Raw genomic sequence first — 21,413 nt, forward strand, 5'->3', positions numbered from 1 at the left:
TGGAACAATATAAACTGACAATAATGGTACTGCTCATTTTATCTCTAGAAAAAAAGTGATACCAATGAGGAAGCAGTGAAAAGCTCTTGGGTTTCAGTGCTAAACTTGCTTGGATTAGCAAGGGTTGGAAGAGTTGACATGATTACTTTAACAGTTGTGTCTGGTTTTAATATTACTGATAAGTATGTAATTGTTATTAGTTATTCTCTACTTAAACATGTATGAGCAACTGATTTTTATTTCATCTTTTAGTTTAGATTAATTCCTTAAGTATTAATCTTTTCAGTTAAAAATTGTTGAAGCTGAAAAAAATGAATGGAAATTTAATCGAGCCCAGCTACAGCAAAACTTGGATGAAAGCAAAGAGAAAATTAAAAAGTTAGAGACCTACTGGTTAGAGGCACAAAATTTATGCAAAACAGTGAATGAGCATCTTAAAGAGACTCAAGAACAATGTGATGCCCTTGAAAAGAAATACAGCAAGGCCAAGAAATTGCTTAAAGATTACCAACAAAAGTAAGTACCCCAAAATACTAGGTCTCTATTTATTGCTTGTATGTTTTGTACATTATAGGGAAAGCTGTCAACAATACCCAGGGGTAGGATTCGCTTTATGTGCTTTGTTTTCATTTATCAGAGTTTAGGGAAGCAGTGGGCTATAAATGCTGAATTCTTCCATACCTTAAGTCACCGACTTCTGGAAAGGTTCTCCAGAAATTTTGCTGTTGCTTTTGATTCTTACCTTAGGAACAACTATTTAATATTTCAATAACAATTTTTTTAAAACAACTTAGTTGAGAAGCTGTAATACATCTATACTTTTGGAAGGACTACTTGAAATTTGACATGAGGTGTTTGTGGAAAATTTGCTGTTTGTGGAAAACCCTTTGACTGATTTATATGTTCCAGATAGAGTAGGCATCAGAGGATATTTAATAAAAGTCAGATACATGTGATTCAGTCTGAGTTAGAAGTTATATTTTGTAGGGGGAGTAACAGGAATTATGAGAAAAATTGAGTTTGGGATGTGTATCTAGCCCAATAAAATGGCAACATGAAAACAGTATCTTCAATCTGTTAATGGGTTTGGAGTAGGAGTAATATTGCTTATTAGATACACCTGTATAAGACTTGAATGCTGTTGTCCTGCAGTTGTGTCTAATTGTTCTACCTTCTTTCCTCTTAGCTAAACAACAGCTAATTGCAAAATATTTGTAGATGTGTCTTGATAATACAGAACACAACTGTTGCTTTTGATAGTTACTGTAAGCATATAATTCTCTTGTCCCCAGTTTCTCTACTTGCTATTTATTTTTAAATGCAGTTTATATGGTCTTTTGCTCTGTAGTCCACATCCAGAAATGTTACTTTTAACAGTACATTTTTGTGCTGGTTGGTGATCTTTTTAAAGGTCTCCTTTCCCCTCTCCTCCCAAGCTTATCCGCATGGAAGTTCAAAAGTACGTTAAGACGACTGCTAACATGCTAGTTTCCATTTCTTCACTGTTAAGCAAATTCCCATTATTCATTTGACTGTCCCTGAAGCTTTTGCATATTTTGTAGATGTTTTATGCTTATTTCCTGGTTTTATATGTCATTCCATATGATGCAGCCAAAACCAACTTTTATTTTTGTTTCCTTTTCGTAGTCATTGTTTCTTTTTGTAAAACTCAGCCATCGCAATTTCTGTAGGATGAACCAAGTAGAAACTTGAAATGCAATTTATTTTCCTACAAAGAATTTTACCATTGCTTTTGGAAGGAAAATACTGTGTGTGCATGTATCTTTGTGGAAGAGAGTAAGATGTAATGATTGGAGTTGTGCATGTATTTCAGGCTTAAACATGTATACAACTTGCCACTTTTAAAAGTTGAGAGATGGTTGTAACTTTGCAGAAAAAGTGTTGCCACACATCCTTTTTCTGCCCAGAGTAAATGATAGTCATATGTATTTTCTTTTGAAGACAGAAGCAGCATACAAATACATTTTATATGTACAAATACATATTTATATGTATTATAAGGTCATTTTATGACATTACAAGATGAATCAGTTATACCTTACAGGCTGATTTTTGTCTCCATTTACTAGTGGAATGCTTTTTAGTAAATGCAGTTGTGCATATTTCTATTTTATGTATTTTTCTACATTTCTGTGTATTACTGTTTCATAGATATATACATATTTCTTTCACCAGAGAAATAGAATTTATGAAGAAAGAAGAAGAGCATTCAAGGCTACTTGAAGAGAGAGACCAGAAATATGCAGAACAACTGAAAATATATCAGGAAAAAGTAAAGCAATATTATATTTTGAAATAAACTTCTGAATTTTTGAAGAGTTGTATCTCACTTCTGAATTTTAATTCTTGCAGATTTCGGAACTTGAAACTAAATTAAAAGTATATGAGAAAATGCCTTATGTTTTTGAACGTGGCAGTTTATTGGAAGATGGCTGTCAAAGTCCAGGCCAACCTAACGAACAGTCAAAGATAAAAGAAGAAAATGAAAAAGAAACCAAATCAATAGAAGAAAGAATAAATTCTTTAGATATGCTCATTTCTGGTAAGTAGGTTGTAGGATTTTTAATTTGCATATAACAAAAATTAGGAGGATTTACATGTGTATTGGTTTTTTTGTTCTTACAAGAAGTGAAGTGTTTGCTATTTCATAGTGACTGGGTAAATATTTGACCTGAGCCAGTGTGGATAGCTGAGTTTAGGTTCCCCCAACATTTTCAGTATTGTTGTAATGTATTTCTTAAATGTTGTGGGAAAGAGGAGACAGGTGGAGAGACAACCATTTTAACTGTTCTTCAGATTCTCTGTCAGTGAAATCAATGATGTTAGTGGGACTAAAACACTGAGATATGTCAGTTAAAATTCCATTAATTTTAAGCTATGATTTGCAGCAAAACTTGCTATGGTTTTTTCCTTTTAATTTTGTGCCCAGAAAGTTATAAAATATCAGATGGAGGCTCAAGTAAGAATCATATTTTTAAAATATGTGGTAAATGCTTATGTGAGTTTCTGTCTTAAAGAACGAGAATAGGAAAACACACTCAGGGCACAAATTTTCATCTATTTGAAAATAAAATTCAGTTTTCAAGCCATAATACAATTATATTCTGTTGGATTTTATATTTTTAATTGAAGAAGTTGAGTAGAAGTATATTTCAAATTAACTAGAAATTGCTATCAGAATGTGTTTAAATAGTGTAGTATAATATAAAGAGTATTTTCATATAGTAATGGTTAACAGGTAGAATAATTCTGATCTAAATTCTGAATATTTTTCTGGACGGTGGGTTGGTGAACTTGCCTACCAGTTTGTGCTGGTTTATTTGTTTGGTTTTTTAAAGAAGTTCCTATTTGTTGCAGATTTTGATGCTTTTGTTGGGGATACTCCCAGATTAGACACCAGTGCCCACAAAGCAAAAGCTCAGCTTGCTTTGAAAGTGAAACGCCAGCCACCTTCTCGATCAAAGCTGAAAGAATCTCTTGGGGCTGGACAACAGACTGCAAATCTACAGGTACTGATATTGGTAGATAATTATGCATACAGGAACCTGAATATGTGTTGAGTTTTATCAGTATTTGCAATTTTAAGTGTTGTCCATGCTTCATTCAGGCTGTGCCAAAGCATCATATTTTTATGCTATATCAAGTGAAAAAACCCTTTTTGGGTTCATACCATATATGTGAACTCTGGCATGTTTTTGTGGCACAGTTAATTTGAAGTTAGCAAAGAACTATGCAAGCTTTTTGTATTCTGCTTACTGAGATTTTGATACAGTGATATGTTGTGAAATATACTCATTTATCTTATTATTATTTCATCTGAAACAAGTTAGTTACCAGATTTCTTCAAAAACTAAATACTTCTGAAATGCTTCATTACTCCGTAAGTCATCATTTAAGTTCACAAGAAGTATACCAGTAAAATGTTCTATCATGTTTCTGGAAAACAGTGGAAGAACTGAGGTGTATATAGTCGGTATGTGAGAGAGCCTGTCACAGAAGGAGAACATTGAACTAATTCAGTTAGACTGAAAAGTGGTTACATTGAATTGGAATGGCCAAGGTGTAGCAGAACATTTCTGACTTGACTAGAAAAAGATGGTTTTTGATGTGCAAAAAGATCTATATAAAGGTGGATAACAGAAAGCCTATAAAATGAGTTTCAAGATGGTCTCCACAGGCGAGTACATTCAGAAAATTTTCAGAACTGATCAACTTTGTGTAGCATAGCATATCCTTCCATCCTGGTAAAAGATCATACAGTAAATGAGTATATGTCATGTTTATTATAAAATTACTTTTGACTTTGTTGAAGGATGAGGATTCAGAAGATACTGTTCTCAACAGAGAACTTTCCACTATGTACCTAACCAAGACCTTAGAAACAAGTGAAAAATTACCTCTCCCACGCCTGGATGACTCAGATCGAAAGAGTGAAAAGCTGGAAAAAAGAGAAAGCACAGAAAGTCCTCTAGAGTCAAGTCCTTCTGCTTCCACACACTCTTCTCCAGTGCACAAACCAAGCAACGAAAATAGCACCACCACTCCTCGTTCACCTCCTCCCGAAGAGATGACTCCAAGTTCTCCTCAAGGGTATCTCAAGAATGTTAAACAAAGAGAGGCAAAAGGGAAAGGGAAAGAGGCCAAGGGTAAGACTTAAGGGTTTATAATCAGCCTAGTCACTATTAAGCATTATTTGATGGAAATACTTGGCTTTTTTTCTTATGAATAATTGGAAAAGGCATCTAATATAATCTTTTAAAAGTTTGATATTTTCTGTAATCAGCTAGCACAAATGTGTAAAGGCAGATGATACTTGCTGTCTTTTCTATATAGCTCAGAAAAACCCTTCTTTTAATACCCTGAAACAGGATTTATTTTATGCTCTCCTCAATTTGTGTTTCTATAAAGTCTTAAAAATAGTTCTAACCCAGCAATACAAGAAAGACATTAAGCTATTAGAGAGTGTCCAAAGGAGGGCAATGAAAGTGTTGAAGGGCCTTGAGGGGAAGCCGAGTGAGGAGCAGCTGAGGGCACGTGGTATGTTCAGTTGGAGGAGACTGAGGAGAGACCTCATTGCAGTTACAACTTCCTTGTGAGGGGAAGAGGAGGGGTAGACACTGATCTCTTCTCTGTGGTGACCAGTTACAGGACCCCTGGGGAATGGCCAGAAGTTGTGTCAGGGGAGGTTTGGGTTGGATATTAGGAAAAGATTCTTCACCCAGAGGGTGGCTGGGCACTGAAACAGCCTGCCCAGGAAGTGGTCACAGCATCAAGCTTACCAGAATTCAAGAAGCATTTGGACAATGCTCTCAGGCACATGGTGTGACTCTTGGGGATGGTTCTGTGTAGGGCAAGGAGTTAGACTCGATGATCCTTGTGCGTCCTTTCCAACTCAGCATATTCTGTGATTCTGTTAGTTTAAAAAAAAAATCAAACCATTTATCAAAACAAGTACCTAATATATAAATATATTGATTTTACTTTCTTTTCTACATTTTTTGTGGTGGCAGAAGCATTGCAAACACCTTTTTTTTTTTTTTAAATTGGCCCCTGGAGGAGCTAATTAATGGAGTACATCAAAGATGAGGATTGCTATAAAAAGCTTGCTCTTTGTGCGCAAATGCTACTTTCTGCTAGATTGTTGCTCTCTAACCATATTTAAATGTCTACCTATTATTTCATTGAAATAATCCTTTCTATTACCTTCCCATGCATTCATGTATCATTCTGTATTTTAACCTATTGTGTTGCATTTAAGAAATTAGCTCTTTTCTTAAATATTACCTCTGGAAATAGAGGTGAAAACAAATGTCAATATTAAAAGAAATTCTATTGCTTTTGTATTTAAGTTGACAGAAAAAATAACGAGTTTAACTGTAGTTAATAATTTATTGGTTGTTACATGTTTAGAAAGAGTGGATAACTAATCAGCTAAAGTTCTGATGTTGATCAGAAACTACTGATCAGATATGCCAAAAAACCCAAAAAGGGATAAACTCTTGTCTATCCTGATAATTCAGTATGTCAGCTTTGAGATAATCATTACATGTTTCTGGAATTATTATTAGCTGATGAAGTGGTAGGGAATTGTCTTTAGTTCTGTGTAATAAACACGATTTTGGGGTTTTATGGTCCTTGAAGGCATCTGTGTACATTACTTCATGTCAGGAGTTGTCTTGAAGGCAGAACTTAAAGTCTGCTTTGTCTCACAAAAAGCAGATAGCATCTCTCTCACAAGCAACTTAGTTATGAAACACCTGATTTGCAATACAAAACATATTTCAATTATTTAAAGAACATCAAGTAGCCTGAGAACTTATAAGTAAGTGCATTTAGAACTTGCAGTAAACTGTTACAATCCACTGAGAAGTGGTAGTGTGATGCTTAAGTTCATCACCTAATTTTATTTAATTATTGAAAAGTTGGTATTGAACATGTTTTATTTGGTGAAAAACTGGATCCTAAGAGGCGTTGTATGCAGTTTTGAAAATATGAGTGTTGGAGGAGCTTCAAAGTCCCAGTTGTTTCTTTAGAATTGTCACAATTTCTATACCATTTCCAAGAAACTCAGCTTGTTAGGATCTGTCTGCTCTTCAGGTGCTGACTGTCATGTTGGTTAGGCACACTTTCTGGAGCTGGCAGCTTGCATACACAGCCCACGTTTGAAGTAACTGGCCTAGACTACAGAACCAGAAAAAATTACAAAAGGAACATCTATAATACTTCAAGCATAATAAAGGATGATTAAATGCTCTATTTGCTCAACTGTTGCTTTAAAAATTAGTTTCTTTCATGCATCTTATACCAATTATGTAGTTTTAATTATCTATTTTGTGTATTTTGAAGTTGACATTTTGCAAGAGGAGGAGATAGGTTTAGAAAAAAGTATCTTAAACTATCTTTTGTTTGTAATTCATTGAAGCAAAATACTGTGGCAAGTTTTATCTTTCTGTAGGCAGTACAGAATTCTATAATATAATAATTCTGTTTATCAAAAGCAGTATTTTTGAACAGTCACAAGTAACTGTTTTGTTGCCATTTTTCAGTGTCACAGCACAACCAGAATGATGGGAAGATGTCATAGAGAATAACTTAGGTTGATATGGGAGTAGTATTTTCAGCTAGTGTCTGCATGTGAGAATGTGAATTTTAACATGGTCACTCAGGTTTTAGTATCTCACTTACAAGCATTGTCATTAGTACTTGAAACCTGCAGGTATTTTTAAAATAATGTTTTTATTTTTCACCCCTCTGTGGAAAGCAGAAGACAAGAAAAATGAAGACAGGACAGTAGAAACAAATGAAGGAACATCGTCAGGGAAGTCCAAAAGGAGATTTCCAGATTTTGGGTAAGATTTTACTCTTGTTCCTTTGGACAAAAATGGTGCTCTGTGTTACTTTTGAGAATATCATGTTATCTAAATAATAAAATGTTGAGGAAATCCAGTAATGCTACTTCATAGCAACATCACCGGATAGAGTCTTGATCATCTTGAATTTGTATTGCTCCTTTCATGTTTCTACCACATTTTGACTATTTATCTATACTTTTTTCCTGTCAAAGAATTCCTTGGCATTCTTCAGTTTTTATATGAATACACCACTGAATACACTAAATTGCAAATACACGTGTAGTTTTATGCCAAAATATTGTTGGTGCCTAAACTCTAATGTTATGTCCTGCTGGTGTTATACTATGAAATAGATACCTTTCTTGCCTTAATTCCTTCTACAGCAGAGGTGTCATTACATAGCTTTGGCTATAGTCTCTGCTTACTGAACTGTTCCTTGGAGGCAGGCATGAGCAGATTTCTGAGTTTCATTTAAAAAATGAGGTTGCCCACAGGGGTAGAACAGAAGTGCAAGCTGCATATTGTCTGGAAATAGTGTGGTAACTGAACTCTGGGGATTTGAGAGAAGAGTTGCTACATTTTGCAGTAAGCCTTGCTCCTTTGGAGACAGGTATAAAGCTTGTTGAAGCCATCTAACATTGAAGACTTAAACTGGTACTGCCACAATGGCATCATAATATATAATATAAAAATGATAACTTATTTCACACACAGATAGTGTAGATAGTGACTTGGCTCAAGTCACTGTGCACTGCATAGGAATACTTATATAGCAATAAAACTGTGTTCTTCCTCTTGGTTGTATCTGCTATATGCTATGTTTCTTCGGGCATTTTCTGGTTTTATTTTGGTTATATGTGGTCTTTGAAAGGATACTGTCATTCTTAAAACATGAATGGCAACTTTTTAAATTGCATCTATAATCTGCAAAATCATGCTTTGTGTAACAAGATGCTTTTTGTAACTGTTGAAATCAATGTAAAAACTAGTTTGCATGCAAATGTTCCTTTTTGTAACTGTTGAAATCAATGTAAAAATTAGTTTGCTGATTAAAAAATGTTGCAACTGTGTAAATGTAAACGCTGTATGAAGTTTGTGTTTTTTCACTTCAGGGGATTACGGAAATCTGGGGGCAAGGGTAAGAAGCAAGAAAAAGAAAATCTAAGAGGTTCTCTGGATAGCAGGTAGTTATTTTGTTAGTTCAGTACATACATGTTGCATTCATAAAATTTGTAACCTAAGAATGTCTTTAAAACTATCATTACTGTGATCTTGAAGTACACTCATGTTTAACAGTGACAAAATGATATGAAGATGAATGATGCAGAGAGGAGCTTCTAATCTCATTAAATAAGAAAAAATACACAGAAAACTGCAGAGCAAATTATATATAAAAACTGTATTTTGCTTAGAAAGATGAATGTCAAATTAAATTAGTATATTGAAATTTTTTAATTGTGTGAAATACTGCAAAAGTTCTTAAATTTGTGTTGTTAAATAACTCACATTATTTTGCATGGATCTTTAAAGTTAAATATCAGTTCAGGTATCAGTTGTGCTGTGAAACTGGTGAAAATAAGTATTGAGTGTTTTGAGTTTGTTCTTGTTTTTAAGGTGGGGGTTGTGTGTTTGAGGGATGGGATGGAGGTTTTTCTGTTGTTGTTTAAACACAATTTAATCTGCTTATCTCAGAGGTTCCCGAGAACTCTTGGATGACTCTGGCAACAATCTGTCTGCATCAGATTCAGATTCCCCTGCTCCTACTTGCATGCCTTTCTCTTGGTTTGGAGACAGCCACAAAGAGCCTCCAGTTTCTAGTAGCAGCCTGCACGTTACCCAGAGCGGGCAGGATGGTTGTGAGCACGGTCAAGAGAAGAACAGAACCAAGGTAAAGATGACTGATTTGTGCTTTGAATATTTAAATGTTGCATCTTGATAAAGAAAAAACATCAGTGGTTAGTATGTGGAAGCCTAATGACTTAGTCCATGACCACATCACCTCTTACAAACATTGCTGCAGAAGTTTGAGAATTTACAGCCCTCACAAGCAGACACTGTGTGAGTGTTCCTGTTCCCTCCTCTTTAGTTGAAACATCAGTAGTGGCTATTCAGGCTGAAGTAACACAAGGAAAAATCGCAGGGTATGTTTTTTCGCTGGTTTATAACGCTAAAAGTAACACTAGCTTTAGGAAAGCATAGCTTTAAAAGCCAAATCTGTTTCCCAGCCTAGTACTTGAGGGAAGTGTACATAAATAGAGGTCAGCCTTCCAAGCAGTTGGCCAACCAGTTCTTGCCATACTGGAATGTAGGGTTGGAATACCAGACTGTTGGAGAAAGGATAGCATCCTGGTTTTCATTAACAAATTTAGTATTGAAAGCCAAGAAGCATGTCCATAGAACACTGTCTCTTCCAAGAAACTACTTCTGAGTAACTGATAATGTTCTAATAATTTAAAACCGTTTAACCAGGTCCTAAAAGTGACACTACAGAGTTCAGTCTGTAGCCATAAAGTTACCATCTTTATAGTTTAAAACCATTTGAAAGAAATAGCTTTAAAAAGTAAAAAGTTTAATGTGTGCACTGTCTAAATGTTTGGTAAGACTAAGTCTAAATGTAAGACTGTTCCCAACAAACTTATTAACTTCATTCTTGTTTCCTTTGGATTTTGTTAGATTGAAAATTATAGTTATTTGAGTAACCTCATAAGCTAAGTTTATTCTTGAGTTTCACACTTTTTCTTCACTTTGGATGGGCAAAACACCCTTTCATGTTTTCCTTTTCTTCTGTTATTAGAGAGAAATTGCATATCCAGAAGAGAAACTTGCCAGGTTGTAGTCCGTGGAGTCACTGATGTTTTGCAGAGATGGCAGATAATAAGTTTGCTTTCCATGTTTCCAGATACTGATTGCATTAAAAGGCTAATACATTTTTTAAATTACTTTCTGTTTTCTCACTGTAAATTTACAGTTCCTGTGATAGGACTAAGTTATCAGCATATGTAGTTTTTAAAAATTACAGAAAGTGGGTTTAGAACCATCCAGTACGTTACTATAACACAGGAACTTAATATGAGTAGGAACTTTTTGATCTCTGAAGTAGAACAGAACTTTATAGAATATTGCCCGGTGTGCGTCAGCTCCTGCATTGTTCGCTTCTGTTGACGCATGCAGTGGCCAAAAGGTGTTTCTGTACATAACGAAGGATCTTGCAGGGTATATGCATATATTTTGATAAAATTTTTGATTAAATAGGAGTGCATGGTTGATCTCTTAATAGGCTGCAGCAAAGCTATCAAGAGATGTTTTCTGTCCAGATAAACATTCAGAGGTTTATCTTTCAAAGTCATTGATTCTGAAGAACCCATTCATCCCCTCTTCATTCCTCCTTTCTGATTCAAATAATTTTTCTAAATCCCACTGCTGCATTTCTTCTATAAGCACCTGTAATGTGCTTAAGCACCTCTTAAGGTTTTTATATATAGAAATTCTTTTTGGCCATCAAAAAGGTATAGATCTTACCAGATTGGGTGCTCTCTTCCTTTCGTTGCCCTGAAATAATAGCCTTTTCTTCTTATTGTTGTCTACTTTATCCAAGTTGATTATCACTTAAACCTTCCAACTGGTTTCTTGCTACTGGTTTGGGATTTTTTTTGTTGTTTCCTTCTCATGCTGCAGCATGTAATTGCTGCTTGCTGCTCTTTTCCTTAGTGCCAGTTGCAAAACAGCAGCTGGAAGATTATGCAAGTCTCCAGTTATATTCCTGCTTTGTAAAATGGCAGAAAGCTGATCCCATTGAAGAACAGATTCTCATACATTCATTAATCATAAAATCATACTTGTCCTCTCCAAAGTCAGGCCGTTTTCACTTTGCAGTGTTTGAGGTCTCTTATATGGTAACGTGACAGTGGCTGCTCCTTGGAATGAATGACTAATCGTTCTAGATCTTAACCTGGAGTTGGTAATTACATTTGCACTACAGTAACAAGGCTTTGGCTTGTTTTGCTATGAAAAGACATTAAAGCTGACAAAGAAATGTGCTTGACCACTCAGCAGTGAGTCTTGTTACTAAAAGAATATAAAAGCAGGAACTAAATCATCTTCCCAGAATTTAAGGAAAGAATACTTCTTTTTGTTGGTGTTAACTCCAAATGTGTAAATAAAGCAATATATAGCAAGTGTAGCAATAGTATTTGCTGCTTTTATGTCTGTAATATCCCATATGATCATGTGAAAGCATTTCTTAAAGAACAGGTAGAAGTAGAAACTCTTAAATGAGAACTTTGTCATATAAAAAGTCTCTCACTTGTAATGAGTATTTTGCACTGTATATAATTTTTGTAGTTGTGTTTTAGCATTGATGATGTAAGAAATGTAATTATATTTTAACTGGTTTCTGTTTCTGCACAATTTGCCTCTAAGAGTTACTGCACCTAGAAGGTTTTTGTTTTCTTAAAATGATACTGAAGTTAGTTTTAAAATTACAGTTTGACAATGTAATGAGTCAACTTCTTGCTGCTTGTGAAATCTAGAAACACAGGAATTAAAATCCTATGATGAGTGCTTGCAGACTCTTTAGCCTTATGGAACTTCTGAACTACACTGTCCTTAAATTAGTCCCTTTGCATTATCTGCCCCTTCATTTAGTGCCATTCTCTGATACATACACATAAATATTGTTCATATTCACTGTTTTTTCAGAGCTCTATTTAGCTTCTGTGAGCTTGTACGCAGCGTTTCATTTTTGATGCAAGGAAGAGCAGTGTGGTATAAAGTATTTATATTCTAGTATCTAAAATCATACAAAGCATACCTATAAAACCTCTTCTGTCGAAATTCTATGTTCTTCAAGGATCAAAAATCTTTGCAATTGGCTCTAAATCCTTAAAAGGAAATTACTCCTTCTAAAAACTGAATAGGAGCAGGAAGTGGAGAAGACATTACAACTGATGCTCAAATGCTTTTACTTTTGGCTGTGTTTTCTTCATGTTTTTTCTAAGCTTTTTGCTTAAATATCATAATGCTGGGTTTGGATTTTTTAACTGGTTTGGTTCTTAATTGTTCTTGATTTTCTCTGTAAAGGTAGAAAGAGTAAATGGAGGGTGGCTAAAAGAAAAGCTCCTAAATAGATTTTCAGTTTGGGTTGAAGTTAATTTGAGAATAGGTTGATGGACAAAGTATTCTATTATTTCTGGTAATAATTTTTCATCTAAAAGACTAAAGAAGTCCCTAAAATATAATGTAATTAATAAAATAATCTACATGGTAAATAGAACACCATTTTTCAGTCATGGACACTACCACACAAAGGCAGCAGGAAAACTCAAGTTGTGATTTGGGATTTTTTGTTTGTTGCGTTATGGTGGTGATGGGTTTTTTCCTTGGTTTTTGGGGTGTGTTTATTTGAGGCTGGAAATGTGTATCATTAATTTAGAGTATAAGGGAGTGCAAGATCAAGTGTATGCTCCCATAACAAAAATAGAATAATCTAGAAAATTGAGAGTTCAGGTTAAATTGCAATCAGAACATAAATACAGAAGTGCTCAATAAATATAATGGCAAAAATGTAGTTCTCTTATGGGAGCATAATTTACTGAAGAAAAATGTCTTTAAGATCAGCTTAATTTAGAATCTCAGATTATTTATGCATATAGGGGTGTGGTATGGCATCCTTAAAAGTGTAGTTACTTGATTAGAGACTTAAAGAAAATTAGAGAAAATAATGGTAAAGTAATTTCTTACTGTTTGTAGACAACAAAGAATAGTGCCAAGAAATAAATTTTAGAAAGGCAAAAGTAGGATGTGTCCTTTTGGCAGAATTATTTTTCACTCACTAAAGAAAAATATCATACAGGTCACAATCTGAGTTGCAAATGGAGGTAATCAAATTATTCTGGAAAAGAGATACATTGCTATTCTTCAGAAGGATTTTTTACCAAATTGCTGTGAAGTATTCAGGTGTAGCATCAGGTTTTTTCAGAGTCTTCAGCTTGAGTCCCAGGCTGCTCAGGTAACCTGCCTGAGGCTGTACCAGTACTGGTTGGCTAAGTTGCAGATCTTGCTGCTTTTAGATGCTAAGCCAGGCATAAGGATCCAAAAAACTTCCTTTAAACACAGACTAAGTGTAATAACTGAATGTAAACAGTAATGCTATGAAGATTTTACATTCTTTCAGTATGATTTCACATTCTTTCAATGTGATAGTCACATGATAGTATCTTAGTCATATTTCTAACCTGAATTTTGCTTTGACAAATTTATTATTTTAGTGAAGTAATAAAATACTAATTTTTTTTTTAAAGTAACAATCTTTTATTTCAGAAGAGTGTTCTGTTTTGCAAATAATATATTCAGGTGGTCAAACTGCATAATTAATGTTTATTTAAACTAGTTTTTCTAAAGACATCTGAGTAATTATTTAACGTCTGAAATATTCGGTTTTGTTGTAGTATTTTTACACTATTTGGTACTTTAAAGAAATTTTACATAGCTTGATATAGTCCATATACTATAAAAATTCTTCTAAAGATATTTTGCATTTATGTGGTATTTTTCATGTACAGTAATTTTCAGATTACATGATTTTGTGCCTCAAATGCAGCCACCTCAAAACTGAATTACAGAATCACAGAGTAGTTGGGGTTGGAAGGGACCTTTAAAGGTCACCTAGTCCAACCCCACTAGATCAGGTTGCTCAGAGGTCTGTTGAACCTGACCTTGAATGTACCACCTCTCTGGGCAACCTGTTACAGTGTTTTACTACCCTCATTGAAGCTGTTAAAGGTACTTTAAGCTTCAGTTTAATACAAATTCGGCATGAATAATTCCAACAAATGCATTTTAAATTGCTTCTCCTGAAGCATGGGGTGCCTGCTGAAAAAGTAACCACATATATTTCCTTATGTACTTAACACCATTTCAGGTTATGACCAATTCTGCACACAAGGTGCTCTTATTGGGGATATTGATTTAAATTTGTTACTGTGTTTTTTTGAATTCAGAAGTTTAACAAAAACAAGTCAGATGCTTTATGTAGTTAGTGCATTTCATGTGTGTTCTAAAGGTAACTGAGTTGTACTGCTTTTTTATTTTAACCAAAAATCAAAATTGCTAGAATGTCACCTTATGACCTGCTTTTCCAAGGAGTGAGTTAATAAAACGTTATTTCCACTTGTTTGCAGAGTAGAATTGTCATAGATGATACATACCATAGCAAGCCAAGTTGTGAACTTTCAGGGTTAGTGACAGAACCAAATCTGTCAGGTCGTTCACACACTTTAACCTTCTCTTCAAATGAGGTGAGTTTCAAAGTGTGTATATGTGTCTTGTTGATATTGTTGTTCACACTACAGCATGTTTAACAGATATGTGTAATGTGAAACTAGATGGCTATTCCATATTTGAATGTTGAAGAGCACTATAGAGAATCATAAGCTGTTAATGAACTAAAGGACACGGACTAGTGGGTGACATCAACCTGTGTGTTCTGATTCTAGTTATATCATAAAAATTGGAGTAAACTCTCTGATCAAATTGCAGTTTTTAATTTTAAATATAACGTTGTTCTTTTCCACTAATTTAAAGCAACTTCCTGGGTGAATAAAAACTGCAACATTTTTGACCTTCACTTCTGCACAGGTTTGTTTTACTGTAAAATTTCATCTCAATAAAAACAAACAAACAAACAAAAAAAAAGAAAAAAAGAAACAACAAAAAAAAGGCAGAATTTGGTCGTTTTGATATTTAGGTAGAAATCAGATATCTGAAAATCAGTGTTCATTCCCCCTGGAGAGCTAACTCCATTGGCTACAGCTGAAACATGTGGGTAACATTCTGAGATATTGTCTCATTTGGTGATTGACTGATGGGCATCTTTTCTTAAACTAAAGGATTTAATTTATAAACTCATTAAAAGCTGAACACAGTTATTTTACAGAAATGAGTTAGAGGACTTGCCAAACTGGTGGTTCATGAATGTCAGGGGGGTTTTATTAGCTGTCTTAAATCAGGCTCTGGTGAAAACCTGAATATTCCAGTAATATGTAGAAAGTCAGAACAGTCTTACAAACAGTGTTATAAATATAAATTCACTAAGTTAAAAATCTGAAGTGTCAAAAATCATATAACTTGTTTACAGGTTGCAGCAGTGGATTAATTTGTAGAGAGTCATTAGGTCACCCCTGAGCCTCCTCTTCTCCAGGCTGAACAACCCCAGCTCCCTCAGCTCTTCAGACCCTTCACTAGCTTCGGACTTCTCTGGACTTGCTCCAGCACCTCAATGTCCTTCCTGAATTCAGGGCCCAGAACTGGACACAGGACTCAAAAGTGTGTCCTCACCAGTGCTGAGTACAGGGGACAAGTGCTGCCCTGGTCCTGCTGGCCACACTATTCCTGATACAGGCCAGGATGCCCTTGGCCCTCTTGGCCACCTGGGCACAGGCTGGCTCATGTTCAGGTGGCAGCTGAGCAGCACCTGCAGGTCCTTTTCCACTGGGCTGCTTTCCAGCTACTCTGCCCCCAGCCTGTAGCACTGCATGGGGTTATTGTGGCCAGAGTGTAGGACCTGGCACTTGGTCTTGTTGAAACTCATGCTGTTGGTCTCAGTCCATAGATCCAAGCTGTCCAGGTCCCTCTCCAAGGCCTTCCTACCCTCCAGCAGATCAACACTCCAGCCTAACTTGGTGTTGTCTGCAAATTTACTGAGGGTACACTCAATCCCCTCATCCAGATCATCAGTAAAGATATTGGACAGGATCCTTAACTTAAGCTCTTCACAAGTAGAATTTCTACATGATGGTTGCTGTTTGAATGGGTTCATAATTATCCATCAGGAATCATGCTATCCAGTGTAACAACCCTTGCTTGCAGAGGGGTGCACCACTGCATGCTGCCTTATAAATTGTGGAATTGTTAGGAAACAAGAGATGGAAGCACCTCTTAGAGATGTAAACAAGGGCAGCACTGAACAGCCTGCATCTGCTGGGCAGGTGCTCACGGCAGTTTGGGGAAGTGACTGCCTGCTGAGAGTTATGTTGTTAGCAGCCAGCTAGTTACAGCAGAGGCACTTCCCTCACAGATGGCCAGCAAGCTAGCTGGTAATCCTTCTAAAGTTCTTAATATGTTAAATGGTGTGGCAGCAGTGGTGTTTTCTTGTGCTTTGTATTATCTTCAGAGCTTCAGTTATTTCTGTACTTGTTTTCTGAATCACCTGTGTTTTTATGTGGGAGCACATGGCTTTCTCATGCTTCCTTACCTTATAAGTAGTTTTAGTTCAGCTTTCTGCATTTGCAGCTGATTTCTTCTGTGCATGCTGGCTCTTTTGGGGACCATAACTTTGATGTACAAACAGCTTGGCATGTTCCTTGTGCCTCTGAATGAACATTTGGGATAAAATGATGTAGAGGTGTTATTTAATGAGCAATAAGCATTACTTGGAAGTGTGTGTTGTTCATCTTACCCTTCTACAGTTTTCACTTTCCTGTTCATATTCTGAAAAGTATTTAGGTGTGCTTTTCCCTTGTGCAGTAATGAAAAATTCAAATTATACAGGATTAAATGTCTTTCTGAGAGGAGATGATGTCTAGGTGTTTTAACACAGATTCAGGTATTGCTACAACAACTTCTGGTTTTAGGGGTCTATCTTTACCAATATGAAGTAGAAGGAGTTTGTTAGCAACTGCTGATGCTGAAACCCTATATTGCAATTAGTAGCTCAGCCTGGAGGACTCCAGTCTGTTACCTGCTCTAATCCACACAGCTTGGAGGAACTGATGCAGAGACCTCCCAGGATTCTGTCAGGGGACTGTGTTCCTTCAGTGAAATGAATGAATCTGTACCTCTTTTTTTTTTGACAGGAGTACACCTTCCTCAAGTACTTACACTCTAAAATTACAGAAGTGAAGTTTTTGCATGGCTTGCACAGATTCAGTAAAACTAGAGAGTGAGTTACAACTGGAATATAACATTTTACACATTTCTCCATGGAAAGGAGATATATAGATACATGCAGATTCCCCTCCAAGGAATAGAAGTAGATATATATTAGAAAAATATGTATGGCAATATATATGTTTTAGTAGTTCTTGCAGCTGACTTACAGGGTCACGTCTCAAATCCATGACTAGAAGTTGCTTATTTCCAGGTTTTCTGTTTACAAATGATGTGTAAGGCTCCCTGGGAAAAGGGAGCTGTTTTGCAAATATCTTTGATCAATCATGGAAGCTGCCTAGTGGAGCAATATGCAAGTCTAATGCAGCCTATACTCAATCACGAGCTAGTGAGGGATCATTTTGGATAGTTAATAAAACTTTAGGTAACTGATGTTACTGATTCAAGTACCGCAATCAAATTTCTTCTGTAAAGACATTGAGCTCTGTTTTAAGTAGATTTTCTTTTGTGATGTAGTAGTGCTTCAGGGCAAATAGCAGTACCTTTTCCCCTCAGAAGCAAACTGAAGCAGTATGCTTCAAAAGCTCCGTGAGCTGGCAAAGTGTATTTTCAGTGGAAGGCTACAAGCACTTGTGTTTCTGAAATGGTCATTTTCCACTAGACCCTTTAAAATGTTGATGTGATAGCATTAGTTGAAAGAATGAACAGTCCTCTCTTTTAAAAATGTAGTAAAACTATGCCTGGAACAGTCACCAGATTTACTGACTACTGGACTTCCGTCACTTAACAATAAAGAATAATAGAGTTGAAGTGCTACTTGATGATTCTTCATGCTGTGCAAGGTACCATCTAACATTAGGATTGAGCTTCTTTAACCAACTAAGTGAGCAGTGTGTTCACTGTTAGGATACATCCAACTTAAGCTAATGTTTTGCTATATAATTTCTTAAAGAAAAACCTTTATGTTGTCTATTTCTGACTGACTTTGTGATGCTGTAGTCTTTTTGTTTATAGTAAACTCCTAGGCAAACTGACTGTAAACAGATCTCAAGAACTTATGTCCTTCTGGAATAGAGTATGTTTAAAAATGCATTTTGTTAATCAAACTCAACTAGCAACTGGAATTCAACATATAGTCAAGTAAAACATTGCTTATAGTGACTTTTCTCAATTGGTTAGGCATTAGATGACGAATTTGCAACAACAGGAAAGCAAAATCAATGGCACAGTAGACCTATTTCTGAATGGACCACCCAGCAAGTATGCCACTGGTTAATGGGAATGAACATGGAGCAGTATATTACAGAGTTCACAGCTATGAATGTAGATGGACAGCAATTAATGCAGCTCGACAGCGAGAAGTTAAAGGTAAGTGAATGTACAGGATATATTTGTAACCACGCAAGTTCCACTGCTTATTCAGACATAGTTTTAAACACAAAGTATTTTCTTGTTTTCATGGCTTTTTAAGGGAGTTAGACTTACTTGCTCTTGTTATTTATTTGGAGTTACTTGCTTTTGAAATACTTGGACTATACAAGACTATACAGTTAGATGGTAATTAGTAATTGTAGAATTAAAGACAAGCTGTTTATAATCAGAAAAATAAAAAATATTGTTTCCTTGTTTGCATCTTGAGGAAATGAAATTAGGCATAACTGTCCAAAGGGTCTTGATTCGTCTGTCATCCATCTCAACATAAGGTCATATCAAAACAAGATCGGGCCAATTCAAATGCATAGAATTGCAGGATCCTGTTTTAGAAATCTGTTTCTTCCACATATCCTCTTCAAAAGAGAAGGCTAAAATCCTATCCAGTGATCTTTTAAATTTTTCAGGTTTTTACACCTGCTGAAAATATGTATTCTAAATCTTTTGAGCCTTTTCTTGCTATTTCACATCTGAAAGCTGCATGGTAATATGTACTTCTTATAGTGCTAGTAAACTCTTCGGTTTTTCTCTCTTGTTAGATTATCAGATTGCATTTTGGACAAGCAAGATGTGTGACTAAGAGAGGTTCATTGGTCTATTCTGGCTTAAGGGACATTATTATTAATAACCAAAAGCAGAATTTGAGGGGTTTAGGGGGAAAAATGCATCTAACTTAGTCTCCAAAACATACCTGCACTTTAAATAGATGTGCAACGCTAAATGTCCCGTATTTTGTAAAATTTCCTGGACTCAGAAGAAATACCAGTGACTGGCCTGTTAAATGACTGTCTTTATTTGGGGAACTTTCGATGTTGAAGCCTAAAGGTCAATGTGCACCGAATGCCATTCGGGTTGAGAGAGTGTGAGTGCATTCAGGAACGTGGAATCAGCTGCTGCCACCTCCTGATCGAACATTGAAGTGTACTGGCTGCTTACTGAATCACTTCCTAATAACACACTTTAGAATCCTTAATATTGAAATTAAAGAGTAGTTACTGAATATAAATTCCTCTTGTATTTTGAGACTACTACTTACTATGCTATTTTCTGGAAATTCTCAGGCGTCTACATGTTTGTAAAATGCAAAACTCTTATTTCACAGCTGAAGAGTCGGCCCTAGTCTCTTTACTTACCTTGTTACTCAGATGATTATTTACAATGCTTTTGAAGCCTGAGTCATTATTTTCAAATAAACAGACTATCTTGCAGCAATTACACTTTCTTAAATTGTTCATGCACAAGCACTGTGGACAGTACCACTGGAAAAAATTACTGATGAGGTTTTGTTTTGTTTCCCCCTCCAAAGGCTTTGGGAGTTTCCAGTCAAAATGACAGATCAACAATAAAGAAAAAAATTAAGGATATTAGAAAAACACAGGAAAAACTGGAAAAGCAGAAGGAAAAGGTTCAAAAGAAGGAGAAAGAAGTTCGCAAGACTGGCAGAGTGGTGGCCACTCTTGAATCAAGCTGCTAAAATGACCATTTTATTTTAGTGCAGACTTGCCTAATCTTGACGTAGTTCAGCAGATTTGTATATAATTGTACAATTGAGGGAGGAGGGAAAGTGCAACAGTTTAATATGGTAGGTGGTTTTTTACTTTTTAATTGTGGTCCCTCCCCATTACAGCCCAATAAAATGAAATAATGTTTTCAGTATTTTTATTCCTAGTTGACTCTGCCTGTACTAATAGACAATAATTTAACTTTCTGCCTTAAGTAACATTTCTGCTTTTAAGACCTCTTATGCCCTTTTCATTGAAATTGATGTTTGTGGAAAGTAGAATACTGTATTAAAATCATTCCAATAGTAGTCAACTAGCATTTGATAGAGTTGAATCTGATAGAGGGACAATAGAAAAATCCTGCCAACAAATTCAGTCTGTGACAGTCTGTTATCTGTTGCCACTAAAGATGTATAGTAAAAATTAAGTTTAAGAAAATGGTAATGTCATATTAATTTAAAAAGAAAGCATGTATTTCAAATTTATGGATTATTTTGTTTAAATTCTTGTATTTCTGGGACTTCATTCAAAGTTCACTTTAGTAGTACATTGGTTTTGAATTCTGTGTTGCAATTTACTGAGAAAATAACAAGAAATACTAAGTAGTTTTCACAAACTACATATCCTAAGCATAATATTAAATTTTCTGTACGCTACCCGTATGGTGTTGGGACAAGGTTTAAACCTATAAATAAGATCATTTTTAACCTATTTTTCCTAAATAATACATAGTTTTATAGATTTATGCTATGAATAAGATCAATTTGCAATACATGTATTTCTCTTTTCTACCTGCTACAAGATTTTTGCGGACCAAATTTATATATTTGCTAATTTTAAACGATACTGTTTTTCAAACTTAAAATACTGAGGGAAGAATTGTAGGAAAAATTATCACTGACACACTGGGTTTTTGCCTTGTATTTAAATGTTCAATTGTAGACTACAGATTTTTTCTCTTTAAAGGAGGATTTGATTCTCAAAATAGCTTAGAACATGAATTGGTGTTTTGTATATTTACATACTATTTTCTAGAGATACTACAAAGAGCACTTCCTTAAATTAGATTATTCCAGAAACATAGACTAGTTTAAATATCAGTTCCACCCTAGAAGGGACTAGAACAAAACTTACATAGTTTGTTTCTGTGGACCAAGTTCTCCTTTAAATCTGTGGACTGTTTTTCATTTTAATTAAATGAATGAACTTCATTATTGGTGTT

General features: G+C 35.3%; 1 protein-coding gene across 5 annotated transcripts in view; it reads left to right on the forward strand.

Moving 5' to 3' along the window:
- LOC135417153 (neurabin-1-like) overlaps nt 1–21,402 on the forward strand; it is a 45,321-nt gene extending 23,919 nt beyond the window's left edge. The window contains exons 8-18 of one of the 5 annotated variants that reach the window (XM_064660830.1): nt 287–516; nt 2,197–2,293; nt 2,374–2,563; nt 3,379–3,530; nt 4,334–4,667; nt 7,283–7,370; nt 8,486–8,557; nt 9,066–9,261; nt 14,552–14,668; nt 18,438–18,626; nt 19,996–21,402. In XM_064660830.1, the coding sequence (XP_064516900.1) occupies nt 287–516; nt 2,197–2,293; nt 2,374–2,563; nt 3,379–3,530; nt 4,334–4,667; nt 7,283–7,370; nt 8,486–8,557; nt 9,066–9,261; nt 14,552–14,668; nt 18,438–18,626; nt 19,996–20,163 (1,833 nt within the window). In that variant the 3' untranslated portion in view covers nt 20,164–21,402. Of the gene's footprint in view, nt 1–286; nt 517–2,196; nt 2,294–2,373; nt 2,564–3,378; nt 3,531–4,333; nt 4,668–7,282; nt 7,371–8,485; nt 8,558–9,065; nt 9,262–14,551; nt 14,669–18,437; nt 18,627–19,995 lie in introns of those variants that run through there. The other 4 variants (XM_064660831.1, XR_010431939.1, XM_064660833.1 and 1 more) reach the window with 4 other exon arrangements.
- Nucleotides 21,403–21,413: the final 11 nt, after the last annotated feature.

Source organism: Pseudopipra pipra, chromosome 7 (assembly GCF_036250125.1).
Source record: "Pseudopipra pipra isolate bDixPip1 chromosome 7, bDixPip1.hap1, whole genome shotgun sequence".
Lineage (NCBI taxonomy): Eukaryota > Metazoa > Chordata > Aves > Passeriformes > Pipridae > Pseudopipra > Pseudopipra pipra.